Source organism: Scyliorhinus canicula, chromosome 14, assembly GCF_902713615.1.
Source record: "Scyliorhinus canicula chromosome 14, sScyCan1.1, whole genome shotgun sequence".
NCBI lineage: Eukaryota > Metazoa > Chordata > Chondrichthyes > Carcharhiniformes > Scyliorhinidae > Scyliorhinus > Scyliorhinus canicula.
Window position 1 is genome coordinate 73,895,627 of NC_052159.1, and position 23,886 is coordinate 73,919,512.

Genomic DNA, 23,886 nt, shown 5'->3' on the forward strand with positions numbered 1-23,886 from the left:
ACCTGGAGAGTACAAAGTCAGAAGACCTAACGGGATTAGCTACATTCTTGGCCACACTGAGTTTTTAAAAAAGCTTTTAAGTCAGCATCAGTCAGAATTGCCATTTTAAAGTGCACTCCAAGTCGGAGCCTGAACAGATGACAGCTGGTTTTGCGCCAATCAAAATAAATAAATAATTGATAATCAGCAGTTAATAACAAAAGCCAGGTTTGGACAGTTTCACGACCTAATACTGTGGGGAAGACTCAAAATCAGTCCAGGGAATCACTGCTGCAAAAGTAAAACACAGAAATTGCAAATGCTATTACTGTGGGAGCTGGCCAAAACCAACAGCACGTGAAACCTCATTGAGAAGCAAATGGCAGTGGTAACACTTAAAGCTACAGGTACATTCAAAATTTAATAACTATGGATTTAAAGTCTCCCTGACCAGACCACTTTAGACTCATCAAAGACCCAAACCAGTCACAACACTGGGGACTTTGGAGAAAGAGATTTCTAGAGTAATGCTTCCTTCCATCTGGATAAACAGACAGAAGTTGAACAGGTTAACGGTGCTTTATTCGGTGAGGCCAATAACCAGCCATATAATAGCTAGACAAGCAATCAATGAAGCCATGCAAAATTCAACAGTGCTTTAAAATCATTTGGCATGTATTTTAATCTGAGCTGTGACATGATCCTTGAAAGAGGAAAGTTTACTAAATGTGTCCAATTGTCAGGAGAACCTGTAGGCATCTTCATTAATGTGCTGAACAGAATGGCTGGAGGCTGTGATTAGAGCTAATCAGGGATAAAATTGTCAGAGTGGAGGATAATGCATTCTCAGACATGCTTCCAGCGAAAGAAGATTTGACCATTGAAATTGCCATTCATATTGTCAGGCAATCCAAAATACATTCATGGCACAGATTCACCTTAAAGGGCTGAAAGTAATAAAAATTGCTTATTGTCACAAGTAGGCTTCAATGAAGTTACATTGAAAGGCCCCTAGTCACCATATTCCAGCACCTGGTCAGGGATGCCGGTACAGGAATTGAACCCGCGCTACTGGCATTATTCTGCATTACAAGCCAGCTGTTTAGCCCACTGTGCTGAAAGCACAGAGCAACCCTCATTGACCAGGTAGTAAAACAGCAGAGGAGCAGAAACACTACAGGCCAAGGGAAACAATACCCTAACTGATATAGAATCATAGGATTTACAGTGCAGAAGGAGGCCATTCGGCCGATCGAGTCTACATCGGCCCTTAGGAAGAGAACCCCACTCAAGCCCCATAACCCTACCCAACCTATTTTGGACACTAAGGGCAATTTATCATGGCCAATCTACCTAACCTGCACATCTTTGGACTGTGGGAGGAAACCGGAGCACTCGGAGGAAACCCACGCACACACGAGGAGAATGTGCAGACTCCGCACAGACAGTGACCCAAGCCAGGAATCAAACCTGGGACCCAGGAGCTGTGAAGCAATTGTGCTAATCACTGTGCTACGGTGCTGCCCATAATGATCCCAGCTGTTGTTGCGACAGGACAAGTCAGATCGTAATTTGAAACCTGGTTTGATAGATCCCAACTTAATTTTTTTTAGAAACCATGGATGTAAGTTACTGAAGAAATAAACAGGAGTCAGTTGATGAACTTTTAACACGAAGAATAAACCATCTATTGAACAAGAAAATGAATGGGTGTATTCTCCATTCCCACCCGCCCTGGGACTGAAAATTACCACCTGAGGTCAAAGGACCCTTTGCTTTTCTGTCAAATTATCCATCCCGCCTTTGGCACTTCCCAGGGTGGGCTGGTCCGGAAGGTTTCGGTCAACTATGTTACACCAGACGAAAATGTTGGCAAGATCTCAATGCAAACAGAAGAAAATCATTCAAATATTCATTATTCCTTCACCCAAGCTATATCTTCACAGACACATACAAATCTAGAAAGATAAAATATACTCTGATATTCAATGCACTGTGGTCAGACTCACCACATTCCGAAGTGAATGGCAGATCTGATCAAAGCAGATTATATGGATTTCTCAATGTCATATGTGCAAACTGGTCTCACTGAAGGGTCTTTCTCATGAGGGTTTTCAAATTCTACATTTAAAGAACTTGCCTTGGAATTTTGCCAAATGTCATTCCTACTCTGATGCCTTCAATAAGAATCCACATCCAGGGTTTCAGTCGCACCTTCTGCAATTCCTTTCCTCTGGAGCTCCGTGTACACTCAGGCTTCACCTTTCAAGTACACTTTCAGACCTTCAGCCATGCCAAGCAGAACACCACTGCTCCAAAAAGGTACCTTAGCCCTGACAGCCCATGGGCACAGTCACCAACCTTTGTCTGCCCTTTTGGATCTTCAGAGCCTCTCTTGATCCCACTTTGCCTCAAGTCTGTTGCCTGCAGTTCTTTCTCTTAACTTGGAGATTTTTTTCTTGCTTTTTGTTTATCTTGATTCAATGGGATTTATATCTGATCTCTGTTTCTGTCTCTGCCTGAAATCCTCTTAGTTTGAGACTTTCTCCCTGCCCCCCTCCCCGTGACCTATTCCTGAGACACCTTCTCTCAAATGGCATGCCACTTCAGATCATCTGACTTCCAGTTTCACTACTTTGCTTCTGCGCATGTGCACAGGATCAGTTCCCAGCCCAAAGAACGTGAAAAGACTATATGAGCATGTCTATCCATTTCCTAGCAGGCACATATGAAGAAGACTCAAAGATCATGAAAAAACCTAAACTGCACGAGTGGCTATTTCCCGGTTGGCAGACGTGTAGATGACCCGAGGGAACTGTAGTTCCTGAATTCCAAACTTTCCTGATTTTATTTAACTTTTTGGAAGGTGTTTCCTAATGCTAACCAGCCAGAAGAGGGTGATTGACCATGCTTGATCTGTGGAGCCAAGAGTCACCATGGGCATGACCAATGTCTGACATTCTCAGCATGAGTTTCAATTACAACCACATAGGACACTTTGGAAAGCGTGACCTGCTCTCTGCTGCTGCGTCTGGCCAGAAGGCTGCATCGTTCCATTTAAAGGCCGGTCATGGCCGGCATTCTCAATTTAAATGCCAGTCGTGACAGTTGTGAACTTCCCCCACGATCGGAATGCTGCAACTGTTCGCTCGGCAACCCTCCCAATACCCACCTGCGGGTTGCAACCCGCACTTTGAAAAATCCTGATAGAAAGGAATAGATGACCTGAATCTAGAGGGCAGTCTTGGGCTGGACAGAGAAGTGTGTAGAGGCAAGCATTAAGACAGCTGATAATTTAGAGCTTACACTGTGGGCTGGAATCTTCATTATTGGGACGCTATCCCCATGCCAGCATCAAAACGGTACAGTTTCACGCCAGAAAAACTGGCATCAAATGGACACAAATTCCTAGCCCTGCAGGAGGCTAGCAGGGACCCAGAGTAGATCTCGCAGCTTTTGCTGCAGATACGGGCCCCTGCACCTCCGGGGCGGAGCGGCAGCCTCCAGCGGCCACGCCGTGCTCCTTGGCGGACTCGGACTGCGGAGCTGGACTCAAAAAAGAAACCCCCCAATCGGCCGCGCACCCAACCTGCAATGCCCGCACAAGCATTTACCGGTCACCTATAAGGCCACCCCGCCTCCGATCGGCCCGCCCCTGACCAGGGCGGCTGTGGACTGAGTCTATAGCCGCCACACGAGTGTCCCGATCGGCTGGAGCACATTAGTTCAACACCATTGGGACTTCGGCCGGTCGGGGGCTGAGAACGGTGGAGCTGGCCTCTGGCAATGGCCACAGGTAGGTCCCAGGTGTACACTTCTTTTTGGGGCCCGCAGAATGGGGGAACCGACACTGGTCCAGATTCCTTGCGGAAAATGGATTCTCCGCCCCCGCTGCGATATTGGCGTCAGGGTGTGGAAAATCCAGCCCTATATATGTGTGCACAGTTATGAGTGGATAATAAATACTTGCAGTTAAACTAAACAAGACTCATCACCTCTTCATGAGACCTACTGAACTATACACAGCTTGCAACATCCGCAATCCACTTTTCTTAAATGTATTAGCCCAGTATTCAAATAGATCTCTGTTTTTTCTTCAATTTTCTGAATTAAAGAAATTTAATTTTCTTTAACATTCGGCCCATCAAGGTTGCACTGGTTTCTGGAAAGATCACCCTACTTTTAAAAATATATATTTTTATTCTCCTTTTTCACATTTTCATCCATATTTACACCCACCAACAAACAATCAACGGTAACAAATACAATGTCAATTCCCTGGCCAACAATTCGGCTCGCCCACAAACCCCCAAACAACCTTCAACATTTTAAATACAAACATCAAAGAATCTTTATACAACTGTTTGTGTTGTACAAAGCGTGATTCTAGTGACTGGACAATGCGATCCATTATTAGGTTAAACACATTTACTCGAAAATCAGCTAGAGAATCTGAGGAATTTCTTTCATCATCAATAAGCTCATCTGCCATTCTTTTCTTCTTCCTCTGCCTCTTAACTGGCAATGTTGTTTCCAACGCATCAATTTCCAATGTTTGATTTTCATCCATATTCATCTGTGAAATCCTGTCATTACATTTATTTGCAAATTCCAAAGCCTTGCTGTGAACGTTATCAAATGTTCTTGTCTGTTCCTTCAACTTTGTTGTAGCTGAATCTACCAAACTCCATGCAGTAAACATATCTAAACCACTTGTCTGTAGATAACTTGATAACGGGGTTGTAGTTTCAAATATATACAAGTAAGTAAATGCTGTCAATATGGTTTCAAACTTTAGAAGACTTTGAAGTAAAACATTTGCTTCATGTTTTGTTTTTGCATCAAACTTTTCTGAATCTTGTATCATTGATAAGCATGTCAATAGATTTACAAAAGTACTGGCAGCGGCATCATCAAAACGTCCAAATATAGTTGTTGCTGCATTGGATTTTCCTGACCATCTGGTCTCACCAATTAGCTTTAATCCTTTCATTTTTTCTTGTCCTAGATGTTTTCCAACAACTTCTATCCATACAGCCATTCTCTTGTATGATGCTTTCACAAAAGTTGCTATATTCTGGAGCAAATCGAAAAAAGAAACTGCAGGCACACAACATTTTGTTGTTTCAGTTATCACCAAATTCAAGACATGGGCATAGCACCATATATGAACACGTTGATCAGCAACATCAGCAATTTTACTTTGTAAACCATTATACTGGCCATGGTAGCTTGCAGCGCCATCTGTGCTATCAGATAAACATTTTTGGGGTCAATTTTAAGATGCTGTAATGTTTCAATCAATAGATCAAAAAGTCCCTGTCCTGTACCATCATTACTTGGCACAACTGAAAGTAGTCACTCACAGATAATAACTTTAAGCACATACCGAATAATAATGCTAAACTGAACGATGGATGAATTGTCTTGTGTTGAATCAACCTGAATAGAATAATATTTTGCTTGAGAAACTTCATGACTAATTCTTTCTTGTATCATATTCTTCATAATTTTGATTAACATGTTTATAGTTGTTTTACTCAGGTATGTAACAAGTCCACCACGGCCTTTACTTTGAGCCTTTCCTTGTTGCTCTAATCATTTGATTCTTTGTTTAGACTTGTTTTGCACTGCAGAAACGTGAGCTGCCATAATGGAGTGATATTTTGCCATCAACTGCACTGTAGCTAAAAAATTGGCATGATTCAGAACCTCATTATCTAGAGTGTAGGCCGATTCATTTCTGTCACCTCGAAAAGGAAGTGCTTGCTTGCCTAACATCTTTATGATGTCTATAATCCTCATGACAATACTTCTCTGCTTCAATACTTCTTCTTTCCTTTTAATTAGTGATGCTGCAAAAACTATATCTAAGGTGCCATCATTAACCACACTGATATATTGCTGAGCATTTCTGACATGTGTTGTTGTCGATTCATGTAAAGTCAAGCTCTGGCTAACATTCCTGTAGTCACTAAAGCCACGTACAAAGTGTGATGGATTACAAGTGTTGGGAAACTCAAAGGCTAAGCAGTATGAACAATATAAGCATCTATTTTCTTTGTTATATGTTAGCCATTTTCTTGGGACTGAGTAATTCATAATTTTCCTCTCATACAAACGAGCATCAAATGGCAGATCATCAAGTGGCTGAAGTGGATGTTCAGCAAAAAACTGTTTTAGCTTTGCTCGTGATGGATATTGGAAGATTCCAGTAATTGATCTTTCATTTTCTTGCGTAGGTTCATTTACAGGATGTGCTTCAGAAACCAAGTCATTTATGCTTGAAGGAATATCTGATTCCCTGTCACTAGTTGAAGCTATGTGTTCAGATGTTGCAACTACAGGCAGTACAGATACCGGAACAAGGAAGCCAGAAGAAATATTGGGCCTGGGTTGATTAGTAATGGATGCACTTGTATTTGTCTCTACATTCAAAGTAGCTCTTCTCTGTTCTTGTAACTCGCATGTCATTGCATCATCACCATGAGCATTGTTTCTTGCTTCTTGATTATTTGTTGCAGAACTGGATATTGATGTGGATTGTGCTTGTGGTATTATAAACTCTGTAATAGGCCTGCATCGCTTGGCTGATTCCTTCCTTTCTGCTTCTTTTTGTTCTTTGCGTTTTAGTGACCCAGATTTATGCTTTTTCTTTTCCATGCTGGTAGGGGTAATATTCCTGAAATAAAAACTTAATTAAAAATAGCCCACATTGGGAAAAATGAATATTGATGATTGCAAGAATAACTTGACGGAACGCCAGATAAACCCCTACTTGATCAAAAATATAAAATAACTTACTTACACTTCAATAGGCTATGTTCATTAGTCAATACTACTGTGGCCTATGCAGCTTCAGAAGAGGAGACAATCCACTGTCCAGTGTTCACACCAGCAAGCAACTGAGACAACTGTTGAAACTTAGAAGTTTGGTCCGACTATAGTAAGACATTAAGAATGGTCCCACGACCAAAGTTAACATGTCCAGTTTGATACCAGTGTAGTGTTACAAGTCGCAACCCTTTGAGTTTACCGATCATGGCTTATCACTTCAATATCTTTAACCTCATGATTCATGGTCAAAGGTACCGCTTCTCCTTTTCGGTGACCTCACAGCCCTCTGTACTGCTTGATATCCTTTCAAGTTGCCGACCATCTCAAATCACGAACTGTAACTTTATCTTTAAATTCACACACTCTTGCTGAAAATGTGGATTTCCAACTATGTCCGGCCCGGGTGAACCAGCCCCCCCCCCACTCCTTTTCACATCCGTTTAACACTGCTTCGTTCCTTCATACACTGAGTGATTATTTGTTTGTTTCATTATTGCATTTTTATTTGGTATTGCTCTTTTTAAAAACAATTATATTTTATTAAGTTAGAATACAAATCTCAGGAAAGGAGTTGGAGATTTATTTATCTAATTAATTATAATTTTAAAGGGCCCTTCAGAGATTCACGGGCCCCTTCTTGGCTCTCCGGGCCCCAGCCCGATGTACCGGCTGAACCAAGACTACTGCTTGATATCCTTTGAAGTTGCCGACCATCTCAAATCACGAATTGTAACTTTATCTTTAAATTCACACACTCTTGCTGAAAACATGGAATTTCCTTAATTATGCCCGACCCGGGCCCCTCTATTCCACATCCTTCCACTACCTCCCCTGCTTCGTTCCTTTTCATGCACTACTTATTTGTGTCTTGTTCTCTTTTTTTCTTATTCCTTTTTATTACTAAAACAGTTGTCTGGGTTTGTTTCTTTATTGCATTTTTATTTGATATAGGGGGCCCACTTTATCAGGGGCCCACTTGCCATCGGGCAAGCTGACACCCTGGCCAGTCCGCCACTGTATACCTAAACATTTCCCACTGACCCAACCCATATTTCGCCTCTAGCTCCTTCAATCCCGCAAACCGGCCCCCTAGGAATAAATCCTTTCACTGTTTCCTTTCTCCTCCCATCTATGCAAACTCCCATCCCACTCCCCTGGCTCAAATCTGTGATTCCCCCGAATCGGCATTTCCCTTGACCCCGCCCCCAGCTTAAGTGCTGGCCCAACTGCCTCCAGATTTTCAATGTTGCGACTACTACCGGACTCACTGAGTATTTCTCTGGGGCCATTGGAAGTGGCGCTATTGCCAACGCCCTCAGCCACGACCCCCTACATAGACTCTCCTCCATTCTATCCCACTGGGAGTCCCCCCCCTTCTAATCCAGCTCCTCACCTTCTCCATGTTCGCAGCCCAGTAATAATATAGTAAATTCGGAAGACCCAACCCCCCTGACTGCCATCCTCTCTGCAAAAGCACCTTCCTAATCTAGCCACCTTCTCCCCCCCCCCCCCCACTCCTTTTCACATCCGTTTAACACTGCTTCGTTCCTTCATACACTGAGTGATTATTTGTTTGTTTCATTATTGCATTTTTATTTGGTATTGCTCTTTTTAAAAACAATTATATTTTATTAAGTTAGAATACAAATCTCAGGAAAGGAGTTGGAGATTTATTTATCTAATTAATTATAATTTTTAAGGGCCCTTCAGAGATTCACGGGCCCCTTCTTGGCTCTCCGGGCCCCAGCCCGATGTACCGGCTGAACCAAGACTACTGCTTGATATCCTTTGAAGTTGCCGACCATCTCAAATCACGAATTGTAACTTTATCTTTAAATTCACACACTCTTGCTGAAAACATGGAATTTCCTTAATTATGCCTGACCCGGGCCCCTCTATTCCACATCCTTCCACTACCTCCCCTGCTTCGTTCCTTTTCATGCACTGCTTATTTGTGTCTTGTTCTCTTTTTTTCTTATTCCTTTTTATTACTAAAACAGTTGTCTGGGTTTGTTTCTTTATTGCATTTTTATTTGATATAGGGGGCCCACTTCATCAGGGGCCCACTTGCCATCGGGCAAGCTGACACCCTGGCCAGTCCGCCACTGTATACCTAAACATTTCCCACTGACCCAACCCATATTTCGCCTCTAGCTCCTTCAATCCCGCAAACCGGCCCCCTAGGAATAAATCCTTTCACTGTTTCCCTTCTCCTCCCATCTATGAAAACTCCCATCCCACTCCCCTGGCTCAAATCTGTGATTCCCCCGAATCGGCATTTCCCTTGACCCCGCCCCCAGCTTAAGTGCTGGCCCAACTGCCTCCAGATTTTCAATGTTGCGACTACTACCGGACTCACTGAGTATTTCTCTGGGGTGGAGATGCCGGCGTTGGACTGGGGTGAGCACAGTAAGAAGTCTTACAACACCAGGTTAAAGTCCAACAGGTTTGTTTCAAACACGAGCTTTCGGAGCACGGCTCCTTCTCCTTCTCCATTCACCTGAAGAAGGAGCCGTGCTCCGAAAGCTCGTGTTTGAAACAAACCTGTTGGACTTTAACCTGGTGTTGTAAGACTTCTTACTATTTCTCTGGGGCCATTGGAAGTGGCGCTATTGCCAACACCCTCAGCCACGACCCCCTACATAGACTCTCCTCCATTCTATCCCACTGGGAGTCCCCCCCCCCTTCTAATCCAGCTCCTCACCTTCTCCATGTTCGCAGCCCAGTAATAATATAGTAAATTCGGAAGACCCAACCCCCCTGACTGCCATCCTCTCTGCAAAAGCACCTTCCTAATCTAGCCATATTCTCTCCCCCCACCCCCCCCCCCCCCCCCCCCCCCCCCCCCCCCCCCCGTATAAACGAGGTAATCATCTTTTCGGCCTCCTTAAAAAATGCCTTTGGATGGAAGATTGGCAGGCACTGAAAAATAAACTAGAATCGCAGCACACGTTCATTTTAATTGCTTGTACCCGACCTGCCAGCGACAGAGGGAGACCATCCCACCTTGTCAGATCCGCTTTCACCCTCCCCACCAGACTAGTAATGTTATACCTATGGAGCCCTTTCCCCAGTACCGAAGAGCACCCTACTTCAGCCCAGGCCGCCACCCAATCCCTGTAACCCACCTAACTTTTTTGACACTAAGAAGCAATTGAGCATGGCCAATGATGGTGATGAAGAACAGTTATGGGACTCTTCTTGCGTCAGATAAAATGGTACCAGCTTTTATTTAAACTTTAATCTTTTCTCTGAAAATAACAAGGATATACAATTGTTTCCAGATCAAAGGTATGCCATTTGGAAGCATTTTTTCAATCAGTGATGGCCTGCTGGACAACAGTACCGGTATTCCGTTTTTCTGTGTCTCTCCAGTGGACCCTACAGTTTCAGATTTGATGAACAACTCCAGTGCTTCTTTAACGTTATCAGAGGCTGAGACAGATTACTGCAGGTATGTTCTTCTCAATAACTTCATGAAACTATACAGGGTCACAAACTGACCCCAGACTACTTCTCTGTTTCTGTCCTGATCTATTCTCCTCCTCCTGAAATTTATAAAATTGTACTGCGTTGTGTTGGAGCAGAAAATAAATCATCCAAACGTTGAGCATTGATGACAAGATCCCTGCAGTCATGGCCATTTTCTGGAAATAATTGATTGAAAAGTAAACTAAATGCAACAAATATCAGCCTTTTGGGGAGGAAAGAAAATCTCATGTAAGGCTGTCATTGTGAATTAAAACAGAAAACGGTGGAAAGAATTAGCAGGTCTGGCAGTATCTCTGGAGGTGAAAACAGAGTTTTAAAAAAATAAATTTAGAATACTCAATTAATTTTTTCCAATTAAGAGGCAATTTAGCGTGGCCAATCCACCTACCCTGCATGTCTTTTGGGTTGTGGGGGCAAAACCCACGCAAACACGGGGAAAATGTGCAAACTCCACATGGTTGTGAGAAACCGAGTTAAACAGACTCGAAACGTTAACACTGTTTCTCTCTCCACAGATGCTGCCAGACCTGCAGATTCCTTCTAGCGTTTTCTGTTTTTATTTCAGATTTCCAGCATCTGCAGTATTTTGCTGTCATTGTGAAAGATTGATAGTATGTAGGCTTGAACTACAGTCTACTCTTCTCCCTTTCAAATGGATTAACCCTCATCTTAAACTAATAATATATACTTTCCTGCATCTTGAAAGTTATAAATTACTATACATGGGTTTGGAGGGTCATGTTTATTCAGGGAAGAGAAATCACAGACAGCCAACTTTCTTGAAGAGTACTGCCGTGGTGAACAAATGAAATGCAATGGATGTTAGATTAAGTTTTCAAAAAGCCTTGAGGCAAGAAAACCTGGCCACACCGTGCCTGATCTAAATGTGTCTGCAGTCCCAGTCTGCAGTGGTTGACTCTTAACTACCCTCAGTTGTATCAACACCTTCTCAGGGCAAGTAGGGATGGCAAATCAATGACAGTATCACTCACACCTGAAGAAGGAATTAAGAGTAAAAGGCAAACCAAATCACAAGGAATGATTTAAAAAAAAAAAAATTTAGAATGTCCATTTTTTTTTGACAATTAAGGGGCAATTTAGCATGACCTATTCACCTCCACTCCACATCTTTTTGGGTTGTGGGGGTGAGACACACGCAGACACGGGGAGAATGTGCAAACTCCACATAGGCAGTGATCCGGGGCCCAGATTGTACCCAGGTCCTCAGCGCTGTGAGGCAGCAGTGCTAACCATTGTGCTACCGTGCCGCCCCACAAGGAATGATATTGATATGTTTAGAAGACATACATTTCAGAAAATTGGCCAGTGGAAAACAACCTCAGCTCGATTTGGAGAAATAATTAGTATGGAAACAATACCCCATATAGGGAGCATATATTGGATTGAACATTGACTAGTTGAATTGTCAAGAAAAGGTGGTCATTGTAGGAAAAATCCTTGAAACATACGTCCACTGTGTTGCTGGAGTGAAAGTATCAACATAAGCACAGTCTTAACAGAGTGCAATTTAAAATAGATCACACATTTTCTTTACAAAGCACCACTTTGAAGGTAAACATATTTAGACAGCTAGTTGGACTGAATGGTCTGTTTTCATGTTTTTCTTTTTAGCCCCCAGCTGGAGTACTACTTGCTGTTGATCATTTAGGAGTGAGATGAGGAGACGTTTTGTTCACTCACAGAGTTGTGAATCCTTGGAATTCTCTACCCCAGAGTGTTTTGGATGCTCCATTTTGACTATAATGAAGGCTGAGATTGACAGATCTTTGGTGTCTCAGGGATATGGGGAGCGGGCAGGAAAGTGGATGATTATAATTAATGGCAAAGCAGGCTCAACAGGCCTATGGCCTATTCCTCCTAACTCCTGTCTACTGGTCACTCTAATATAAGGATATTATCACCCGAGGGAGCAAGAAATATAATATCAGATTCCAGGAGTTTTATTTATGAGGAAGATTGGAGATTACTGAGTTTATTTTCATTAGGAAAGAGTATTTGAAGTAACAAAAAGTTTTCAAAATTATGAAGCGGATGGTAAAAGTTAATAACAAATAAACTGTTCACACTAAGAAAGGGATGAAAGATTAAGCAACGTAACTTAGAAATTAGCTCATGAGACGGTAGAGAATTTGGTCTGAATTATTTAATATAATTAGCAATAAACAAATGGATTGAGTTACCAAAGGAAGTCAATTAAGACAACCTGTTGGAGGTAAAATTCCTCATGTCAGAATGTTTTTACATGGTAGACAAATGCCTGAAGTTATAGTGATGCAGGCATTGACATGTTTGTTGGAGTTAGAGGTCAAATGTCTTCAATATCAAATAAGTTAATTAACTTGTTGGAGAAAAATTACAATTAAATGTGGTCACAATGGCACATTACAATTGTCAAATGCTTAAAAGTCCTGCAGATCTGTTCGGAGTGATGCTCAACTGTTAGCTGGCTGTTTCTCAGGTGAGAAACAGACAATCAGCAGTTGTCATTTGGGAGAGTGGTGGCACCTTGCACATCTCTTCTGAGGCCCAAGGCAATTTGGAAATGGACAATTAGCATGCTTGCCTGTTTCATCCAGGTGGTAGCTGAAATAAGCAAGTTAGGTCCTGTATAAGTAACAATAGGGACCAAATTTGCAATTATCAGGTAAAATTGGGGCTGGAGTGTGCAATACACATTTGCCCATTTGTATCAGGCAGTGAGAGGCATAACCTGTGGTCTTTAAAAGCTCAGAAATGTTTGTGGGGACTGAGTTTTTGTAGGGCTAGGAGAAAAAGGAGTGTCCTTTCTGATTTCACAAAAAATACTGTGGTCCACTGCTGGCCCGTGCTCCACCTCTAGGATTGGCTGTCATTCCTGGCCCAACCTGCCAGTCAGCTCCAGCCTGAGAGTTTGCTGACAGCATTCGAATATGACCTGAACACAAAAAAGGTTCAGGCTGCTTCATTTTAACTTTGGACATGCAATGTATCTGCTGCAACTGTTGTGTATGTTTGTGTGACAATCTAAAACTAGCCCCCCTTTACTTTTAAACCCAGCTCAGAGCTGGCACTAAGAGGGTGTCTTTATGTGTTCAGCGGCACAGCAATGCTGAATGTTATCTTGTGACTGCTGGTGTCACTCATCAAATCTGAATAGAGAACAGAAAGTTCATGAAAATCTGATTGCCACCAACTTCATTTAATTGAATCTTATTTGGTGAACAAAATTGTTTCAAATACTAATCAGGCAGATATGAGGTTATGCAATTTCTCTTCAATAAACGAAGCACAAGAAATATTCCAAAAACCTGTACATAAAAGCTTTAAACCTTCATCCTTGCCTTTGTTACCTTTAGACTTGACTTTTCCAGTGTATTATTGGCTGACCTCCCATTACTTCCCATCCTTGTTTTCAAATATGCCTGTGGCCTCCATCATTACTGTCTTTTTAACTTCCTCCAGCCCTACAATACTCTGATGTCAGTGCTTCTCTGATTTTGGTTTTTGAACATCCCTGATTTTAATTGCTCCACAATTGGTGATCATGCTTTCAGCTGCCAAGGAATTCTCTCTGTAAATCTCTCCATCACTCTACCTCTCTTTAAGACATTCTTCAAAACCTACCACTTTTCTTAAAGCAAGAGGTAGTGAGGAGATCACAGAAAATAGGATGTAAAGAGCAGAAGGCATAGCTTCTGAAAAATAAACGGATGTGGTTGCATGAGAGAATGGAATCAGGGAAATGGAGTATTCCAGAGTTAAGAGATTGTAGGGCTGGAGGAGGTCACAGAGATCAGGAGGCACAATGCAATGTAGGGATGGAGGAACAATACTTTTAAGTTTATGATGTTAGACGAAACAAAGTTGATCAGTGAGGATGGGCGCGATATGTAAGTTGGATAAGACTTTTAAAAAGAGGATTTGTAGAGGATGGGAGATCTTCAAGGAGAGTATTGGACGAATAGAATCTGTATGTGGCAAAGACGAGTCTGAAGGTTTCAGAGGCATCTGGGCTGAGGTAGGATGGAGGCAAACTATGTACTGGAGATGTACATATGTGGTTTAAGTGATGCAGAGAACAGAAATGCAGGGTTAGAAATTTAACTCAAGAGTTAACCAGAGTAGCAAAGTTAATAAAACTTTGAGGGAATGGCTGAGAGGAGATTTCAATCATCAGTGAAGAAGCTTTAGACAAAGGAGATGGCCTCAATGTTTAGATGGAGGAAGTTAAGACGTACCCAAGACTGGATGTTGATGAATAGTTTGACAGAACAAAGAGGCAGTGAAGAGGTAAAGCTGAATGCAAAGGGAAGTTGAAGATAAACATCAGTTTATGAAAACATAAGTTTTAAGGGTGAAGTTTTTGAAGGGAAGGCTGGTGTCTGAGGAAAGGAAATTATTATAATGCTAGCTAACTTGGAGGCCCAGATGAAAGTTCTACTGGGCAGCAATTTAGTGGGAATGGAGGTCAAGGAATTGGAGGAACACCACAGAGATGAAATATTCTCGGATCAACATGGGTACAGAGAGAAAGAGAGAGAGGTTCCAGGCTGGGGCATTGAGAGGTTGGAGGGCTGGTTGTCTCAATGATCTAAGCTGCAGCTCTGTGGGCAAAAATCTCCATCCTGCCAGCTTAGTTTTCCACCGCAGCACGCCCCGCCAGCAGCGGGATTGTCCGTTCCCGCAGCCAGCCAATGGGATTTCCCATTGTGACCACCCCATGCCATCAGGAAACCCGGGCATGGGTGCGCTGCCGGCGAAGCGGAGGATCCCGCCGACGGAGAATCCCAAGGACTATTATGAGCAGCAGTCTGAGTTTGAGGAGCCTGTCCAAGCTAATCCAGTGAAGAGTAACAGAAACGTTCTGCGGGATGAATAGTGTCAGTAGATATAGGAAACAAACAGAAATCGGCAGAGATCATTGAGCAGGAAGGGAGTAGAATCCAAAGGAGGATGAGAAGCAGCTGAACAGATCAAACCTAGTTTAAACTAGCAAAAACATCAGTTTGTTGTGTTGTTTATGTTGTTGCTGATATTTTTGTGCAAGAAATGATTGGATTATCAGAAGTAGACCGTGGGTGTAGTTTGTGGATTGAGTCTGAAAATGTTACAGGGAGAAAAGCTGGAAAGCCAGTTATTGCCAAATTGGGTGTGCTGCGATGGGAATTTAAATAGTGGATGAATTGATGGTGGAAAAATTCAAGTAGACCAAGGCTTTACTGTTCTATAATACAATCTGAATGATAATCTCATGAAGCAAGAATTCTCTGATGGTTACTTCAAACGCTGTTTAGTTTGTTGTCTATTCACTTTCTGTATTTCATTTATGTATAGACAGAATCTCATTGAGCTTGAAGACTCGAGGTGTGCCAGGCTGACTCTTACCGGTCAAGTGGTGACTGTGCCCAGTGATGAAATTGAATTTGCAAAACAAGCTATGTTTTCAAGGTTTGTCTTTTTAAGCATACAGACTATATTGATCCAGCAGGTAGAATGCCTGAGTGCTGTGACTGTAGACAATTACGGTCATACCATTATTTTTGTTCTGAGTGCTGCAACATATACCCGTTCCAACTATAATGTAAGAATGAAATGTGACGTGCTTTGTAATTGCAGACCCAGTGTGCTGTGCTCGTATATTTTATTTTTGAGTTAAATAATGGGCCTTCCTCAATGGCTTAAAACACAAGAATAAATCAATCTGGATTCTTCTCCCCATTATAATTTTGTACAATTTGTACAAGTGAAGAAATGGGCTTGACTGGGGAAGGTTTTGTTGAATTTTCAACACAGTTTTATTCACAATTCCACACGAAGAATCATCTGGTCTTTGATGCAGGATTTGATTTTTAAATGCTGAAATTTCCTTTGATTGTGAATGTGCATTATCCAAAAGCTTCTACCATTCACAGCGTTACACAGGCATGGCAAGTATCAGTAAATGTTGTAAGTGGCCAAAAAACAATATCCAATACAAGCAGAAGTTCTGTTAAAATTTTCCACGTTACCTTTAATCTGAACATGATGTCCCCCAGGTTTTTAGGACAGGTTACTGTCCATGTGGAGTATTCACATTCTCCCTTTGGCTGCGTGGGATCTCACCCCCATAACCCAAAGATGTGCAGGGTATGTGAATTGGCCATGATAAATTAGAAAAAAAATGAATTGGGTACTTTAAATTTTGAAAAATAGTACAGGGATGGGCCTTGGCTGCGTGTGTGCGAAGGCGGGGTGGTTTGGGTAGTTTAGGAATTTCAGTGGTAACACAGGTCATAAGCAAAATTATATCCATTCCTAAAGCCACTGTAGGATCCTAATTTGCACATATACATCAGGATCCCGTCTGCATCCATGAGAATACCTGATGCCTCAATTGAGTCCAAAAATCAATCGCATTTTCAAATTCTCTTCCCACCATCTGAAAAAAGGCGACCATATTGAGATAAAAGAACTCTCTAATTACCTCAGAGAATTTTATGGAACAGTGGTTCGTGTGTAAAAGCTAAGTGGGTTACAGTTTGGGGGAATAGAAAGTAAGCGATGCACCATCAATTGGACCAGGCAGTGGTCGTACAGAGAAAGGCCGACTGCCAGCCAGCACGAGCTCTTATACCCCGCCTTGTAGGCGGAGCTACCAACCTCTCAGCCAATCAGCGGAGAGTCACATGACCGGCCACAACCAATTGGCAGAGAGGCGCATGACTTGCCGGGGCCAATGGGCAGCGAGGCTGCTGTACCAATGGCAGCCTGGTTCTTCGGTAATATGATCTCTCTAGCCATACTACCACATTCACCCCTTATGGAGAAAGAAGCGGGGGGGGGGAGGAGTGGCGGGAGAGACGGGGAGGGGCGGGGTGCATGGCCCAGAAAACTGATAGTATGACAAGAGACCTTCTCGGGCAGTACCAAGGTAACTATGACTGCCCACTGGCCCGTGACGAATGTGCAAGAAAACCATGCTATACACAGTGTACAAGAGAGAAAAAAACAACAATAACCAAAGTAATAATAATAAAAAAAACAACGGCAAGGAACATGTGCAGAACATGAAAGTCCATAAGGTCCATCAAATTGACTCGATCAGCCGGATGGGTGCTTTCGGTGTCCTGCCGGACCTGCGCACCTGAGCCGGTGACGTTGGATCGGTGGTCGTCCGTGACTCCAGGAGCTGTGGTCGTGGTCCTGTGTCCGTACCCCTGTTCGGAGTTGGTGGTAGCCGGTCCGGGGGAAGGGGTTCCTGTGCGCTGGGTTGGGGGGGGGAGGGTGTTGGTGTTGGGGGGTTTGGCCGCACGCCGGCGGGTGCCAGGTCCCGAAGGGAGACCGTGTCCTGTCGTCCGTCGGGATATTCCACGTACGCGTACTGCGGGTTCGCGTGGAGTAACTGGACTCTGTCAACCAACGGGTCGGACTTGTGCACCCGCACATGCTTCCGGAGCAGGATGGGCCCGGGGGTGGCCAGCCAGGTCGGGAGTAGGGTCCCAGAGGAAGACTTTCTGGGGAAAACAAGAAGCCGTTCATGAGGTGTTTGATTCGTGGCAGTACAAAGGAGGGACTGAATAGAGTGGAGGGCGTCTGGGAGAACCTCTTGCCAGTGGGAGACTGGGAGACACCTGGACCGCAGGGCCAGTAGGACGGTCTTCCAGACCGTACCGTTCTCCCTCTCGACCTGACCGTTACCTCGGGGGTTATAACTGGTCGTCCTGCTAGAGGCGATGCCCCTGCTGAGCATGAATTGACGCAGTTCGTCACTCATAAAGGAGGACCGCCGGTCGCTGTGGATGTACGCGGGGTAACCGAACAGGGAGAAAATGGAGTGGAGGGTTTTGATGACAGTTGAAGTGGTCATGTCAGGGCAGGGGATGGCAAAAGGGAAGCGGGAGTACTCGTCAATCACATTTAAAAAGTATATGTTGCGGTTGTTGGAGGGGAGGGGACCCTTAAAGTCCATGCTGAGACGTTCAAAGGGGCAGGAAGCCTTTACAAGATGCACCTGCTCGGGGCGGTAAAAGTACGGTTTGCACTCTGCGCAAATGTGGCGATCCCTGGTCACGGTCCTGACCTCCTCGATGGAGTAGGGCAGGTTGCGGGTCTTAAAGAAATGAAAGAAGCGGGTTACCTCTGGATGGCAGAGGTCCGCGTGGAGGGTGCGGAGGCGGTCTATCTGCGCGCTGGCGCAGGTACCGCGGGACAGGGCATCAGAAGGCTCGTTGAGCTTCCCAGGACGATACAAGATATCGTAGTTGCAGGTGGACAACTCAATCCGCCACCGCAAGATCTTGTCGTTCTTGATCTTGCCCCTCTGTGCATTATCAAACATAAACCTCCTGCCGGCCAGATAGTGCCTCCAATGTCGCACAGCTTCTACTATGGCCAGTGCCTCCTTTTCCACCGAGGAATGGCGGATTTCGGAAGCGTGGAGGGTCCGGGAGAAAAAAGCCACGGGTCTGCCCGCTTGGTTGAGGGTGGCCGCCAGAGCTACATCAGAGGCGTCGCTCTCGACCTGGAATGGGAGGGGCTCGTCGACAGCGCGCATCGTGGCCTTCGCAATGTCAGTTTTGTTATAGATAGAATTTACAGTGCAGAAGGAGGCCATTCGGCCCATCGAGTCTGCACCGGCTCCTGGAAAGAGCACCCTACCCAAGGTTGACACCTCCACCCTATCCCCATAACCCAGTAACCCCACCCAACACTAAGGGCAATTTTAGACACTAGGGGCGATTTATCATGGCCAATCCACCTAACTTGCACATCTTTGGACTGTGGGAGGAAACCGGAGCACCCGGATGAAACCCACGCACACACGGGGAGGATGTGCAGACTCCGCACAGACAGTGACCCAAGCCGGAATCGAACCTGGGACCATGGAGCTGTGAAGCGATTGTGCTATCCACAATGCTACCGTGCTGCCCCTTTTGATGCGGCTAAAGGCCTGGCGGGCCTCCATCGACAGGGGGAACGTGGTGGATTGGATGAGGGGGCGGGCTTTGTCGGCGTAGTTAGGGACCCACTGGGCGTAATAAGAAAGGAAGCCCAGACAGCGTTTGAGGGCTATGAGGGAATTGGGAAGGGGGAGTTCCATAAGGGGGCGCATGCGTTCGGGGTCGGGGCCTATCACTCCGTTACGCACTACGTAGCCGAGGATGGCTAGATGGTCGGTGCTAAACACGCACTAATCCTTATTATACGTGAGGTTAAGGAGTTTTGCGGTTCAGAGGAATTTACGGAGGTTGGTGTCATGGTCCTGCTGGTCATGGCCGTAGATGGTGACATTGTCGAGATACGGGAAGGTGGCTCGTAAATCGTATTGGTCAACCATTCGGTCCATCTCCCTTTGGAAGACTGAGACCCCATTCGTGACACCAAAGGGAACCCTTAAAAAGTGGTAGAGTCGCCCATCCGCTTTGAACGCAGTGTACTTTCGGTCACTTGTGCGGATGGGGAGCTGGTGATAGGCGGACTTAAGGTCCACCGTGGAAAAGACTTTGTACTGGGTCCGGTCCGGTCCCAGGTCCGGTCCTGGGCACTGTACTGTCTGCTCCTGGTGGCGACGGGTTTGCAATCCGGGGTGAGGTTCGCAAACAACGAAGGGTGGTCGACCTTGAGGGACGCAAGGCTGCAAACAGTAAGGGGGGGGGAATAGGGCCGCTGAATTTAAACGTTAGGCTCTGCGGGTTGCACTGAAAATCCAGTCCAAGGAATGCCGGTGCGCAGAGGCGGGGGAGGACGAGGAATTTATAATTTTAAAAAACCCTCCCCTGGACCGTGAGGTCCGCTACGCAGCACCCGGTGATTTGGACGGAGTGTGAACCAGATGCCAGAGCTATTTTGTGCTTTACGGGGTGAACAGTGAGCGCGCTGCGTCTTACCGTATCAGGGTGGACGAAACTCTCTGTGCTCCCAGAGTCCAGTAGGCAGCTTGTTTCGCGACTGTCTGGAATGGTAGTGACCAACTTAGAGAGGCAGACGGCCGCGAATAGGCCCTTTTTGCCGCAGTTCTTGCAGACTGCGGTGTGGGCCGGGGGTGTTTGGCCTGCCCGCAGACATAGCAGCGGGGGCCCGAGGGCTTGTCTGGGCGTCCTGTAGCGCAGGTCTGGGGGGTCCGAATCGGCGGGGGTGAGGGGGCTGTGCCACGCTGCCCAAGGGGCTGCCGCGCGGCCAGGGGCATACGCGCGCGTGTTGCGATCAGCGACCTCCAAAGAGGATGCAAGGGTCCGTGCCTCAGTGAGGCTGAGAGCGTCCTTCTCTAACAGCCTCTGCCGTATTTGGGGTGACTGCATGCCCGCCACAAAGGCATCCCTAATCAAGAGTTCGGTGTGCTCCACAGCAGTGACCTGCGGGCAGGTGCAGTTTCTCCCTAGGACAATGAGGGCCCGATAGAATTCATCGAGGGACTCACCGGGGAATTGTTGTCTTGTTGCCAGGAGGTGCCGCGCGTAGACTTGGTTTACAGGCCTGATGAAGTGTCCTTTTAGGAGATCCATGGTGATATCATAGTCCAGTTCGTCCTCTATCATCGAGTAAATGGCGGTGCCCACGCACCAGTGGAGGATGTGGAGTTTCTGCTCCTTTGTTGGTTGATTTTCTGTAGTAGAGAGGTAGTTGTTGAAGCACGCCAGCCAATGTTTAAAAGTTGCTGACGCTTTTGCAGCATGCGGGCTGATCCGGAGGCATTCTGGCTTAATCCGTAGTTCCATTTTCAAAGTCTAGCGTATTAAATTGATGCACCATCAATTGGACTCGAGTCGTAGTGATGTTCCAAACAACAGGCTTTAATGCGCTAGATGTGAGCCAGGCAGTGGTTGTACAGAGAAAGACCGACTGCCAGCCAACACGAGCTCTTATACCCCGCCTTGTAGGCGGAGCTACCAACCTCTCAGCCAATCGGCGGGGAGTCACATGACTAGCCTCAACCAATTGGCAGAGAGGCACATGACTTGCCTGGGCCAATGGGCAGCGAGGCTGCTGTACCAATGGCAGCTGGTTCTCCGGTAATATGATCTCTAGCCATACTACCACAGTAAGACAATAAAGAGGGGGGAAAGGAGATTTAAGAGGAACATCATAAGAAGGGTTTTTAAGGCAGAGAAACAGATGAGGAGGAAGAAAGGGAGCTCCAGTGGCAGGAGAACAAGTAATGCATCATCAGTGTTGGCAGGAACAGAGGATGTGAGCAATGACTTGGGGCTCGAGAGGCCCACTGAGCTAGGGAGAAGAAGGAAAGAATCAGTCAGTTGTTAATACAAGGAGCTGGTCGAATTTGTTGAAGATAGTATAGGGCCTCAGTTAGCGTGACAAAATTGGCCACAGCGTTCTTAATGATTTCATTCAAGAAGATACAAACTTGCATTTGAAAATGTTCTCAATGTGCACACGCTCCAGTCCTTCACATACACCTACTTCTCATTCTATATTCCTTCTCCTGTCAAAACGGCCATTTCTTTAAGGAAGTTTGCTTTTCTCTTCCTACAACCTGTCATCTTTCTTTACTCTTTATTTGTTTCTTTTGGATTCTGCTTCCCATGACATGGCAGCCTGATACCCAATAAATCCCTGAGCTATTCCTTTGTTCGCAATGAGCACTGTAAGTAGCTGTTGTATTGATGTTATATTTTGAATCCCAGCTTTTTCTACATTAGGTCTATTTCATATGCTGCAAGCTGTTCCTCTATCAAATCAGAAATGTTATCACAGTTTATATTGTACTGAAATTAATGGTTCATCTCATCATTTACAATTGCATTCTCAAAAGAGAACATAGCTACCAAAACTTCTAGGACAAATGTAAAGTCTTAAAAACAAGTGGAACCAGGAATAAATGTGCAATTGTACTTAGTGTAAATGCAGAAGAGAGAATCCTCTGATCCGAATATGATATTTGCTCATCGATTTAACTGTTTGTGCCAGCAGGCATCCAGTAATGAAGAAGTGGCCTCCAGACCATAATTGGTTCTTTATGAAAATGAATATTCAACATGTGTGGCTCCAGGACTGGTTTGGAGGGGTCACCGTCATTCCGCTGGAAGATTATTACAAAGCAAACCCAGCAAATGTGGAATAGGTGCCAAAAGAATATTATTTAAAAGCAAAAGAAGCATTGTTTACAGTTTTTCTGGGTTCCCGTTTTTTTTACCTTTGGACTGGAAAAGCTTTGTTTCTCGTTGATATATTGGCTGGGCATAGCAGGAACACGTTTTATCATTATTGATCCCACAAGCATTTAATGGCAACCGCTACTTGCCTTGAGAAGGTGATAGTGAGCCGCCATTGCAATTTATGTGGTTAAGGTGTTCCCACCGTGCCCTGAAGCAAGAAGTTCCAGGATTTTGACCCAATGTTGTAAAATATACTGCGTGATGCAATACGGGCAAAATGCCTCTTCTCCTTGCCAATATTTTTTGCCTACACATGCCATGTGCTCTGCAAGAAATGTGAAGTGTTTAGCATTGTTACTAATCTTCAGCACTGTATTCTGTTAATGTGTGAGTGCGCTTTGACTCTAGAGATTATTTTTTAAAAGTTCTGTTAACTTTCTTCAGAATTCTTTTTGTCTGCAAGGTTTTAAATGTTGTGCTAAACCCACTGTGGCATGCAACTTTTAGTAATTACACAGCGTTGTAACTTGAATTATACTAAGTTTGTATAGATGTACTGTACTGCTCATTTCTAAATCACCTTTTGTAATTGCTGAAACATGAAAACGTCCATGGATTGATCACAGCAATTTACGAGTGTTGGTTGTGATCAAATGTAACATTGAGCACGCTGGTAATACATACTGAGCTATGTGAGTGAAGAAATCTGTTGTCTGTCTGTGAAACTTAGAACTTAGAACAGTACAGCACAGAACAGGCCCTTCGGCCCTCAATGTTGTGCCGAGCAATGATCACCCTACTCAAACCCACGTATCCACCCTATACCCGTAACCCAACAACCCCCCCGTTAACCTTACTTTTTAGGACACTACGGGCAATTTAGCATGGCCAATCCACCTAACCCGCACATCTTTGGACTGTGGGAGGAAACCGGAGCACCCGGAGGAAACCCACGCACACACGGGAGGACGTGCAGACTCCGCACAGACAGTGACCCAGCCGGGAATCGAACCTGGGACCCTGGAGCTGTGAAGCATTTATGCTAACCACCATGCTACCATGCTGCCCTAAACGTCAATGGTTTTTATCTCTTCAGCTGTTGCATTGAAGGGTCTGTGTTATGTGTGATTGCATTAAAATTTATAAGAAATCATGTTTTACATTTTGCTGGCTAATATTAAAATATACTAAAGTTTATTGTGGATGAATTTTCCTAAAACATATGTCAAAGAAAAAATATGCATAGTTTGACTTCATGGGCATGTGATAGACAAATAAAAGTGCCCTCAGATCAGCCTGGGGTATTTGCCAATTGAAAGAGTTTCCACTCTGACCAATTTTCAGCTGGTTTGTGACTGGCGGAAGGTTTTCTTGCATTCCTGTGGTATTCTTCCTGTGCAAGATATTCTGGATTCTGCCATGATGTCTTGACTCTGCATCCATCCTATATCTCCCAGATCTTCTCATTTCCAACCTTAATTCCTTG

At 44.7% G+C, this 23,886-nt stretch overlaps 1 protein-coding gene across 2 annotated transcripts in view; it reads left to right on the forward strand.

Moving 5' to 3' along the window:
• The window catches only part of creg2 (cellular repressor of E1A-stimulated genes 2), a 44,952-nt gene extending 21,856 nt beyond the window's left edge, over positions 1-23,096 (forward strand). Inside the window, exons 2-4 of one of the 2 annotated variants that reach the window (XM_038818683.1) lie at positions 10,101-10,270; positions 15,643-15,756; positions 22,213-23,096. In XM_038818683.1, coding sequence (XP_038674611.1) covers positions 10,101-10,270; positions 15,643-15,756; positions 22,213-22,366 — 438 coding nt within the window. In that variant the 3' untranslated portion in view covers positions 22,367-23,096. The remainder of the gene's footprint in view (positions 1-10,100; positions 10,271-15,642; positions 15,757-22,212) is intronic. The other variant, XM_038818684.1, reaches the window with a different exon arrangement.
• The last annotated feature ends 790 nt before the right edge of the window (positions 23,097-23,886 follow it).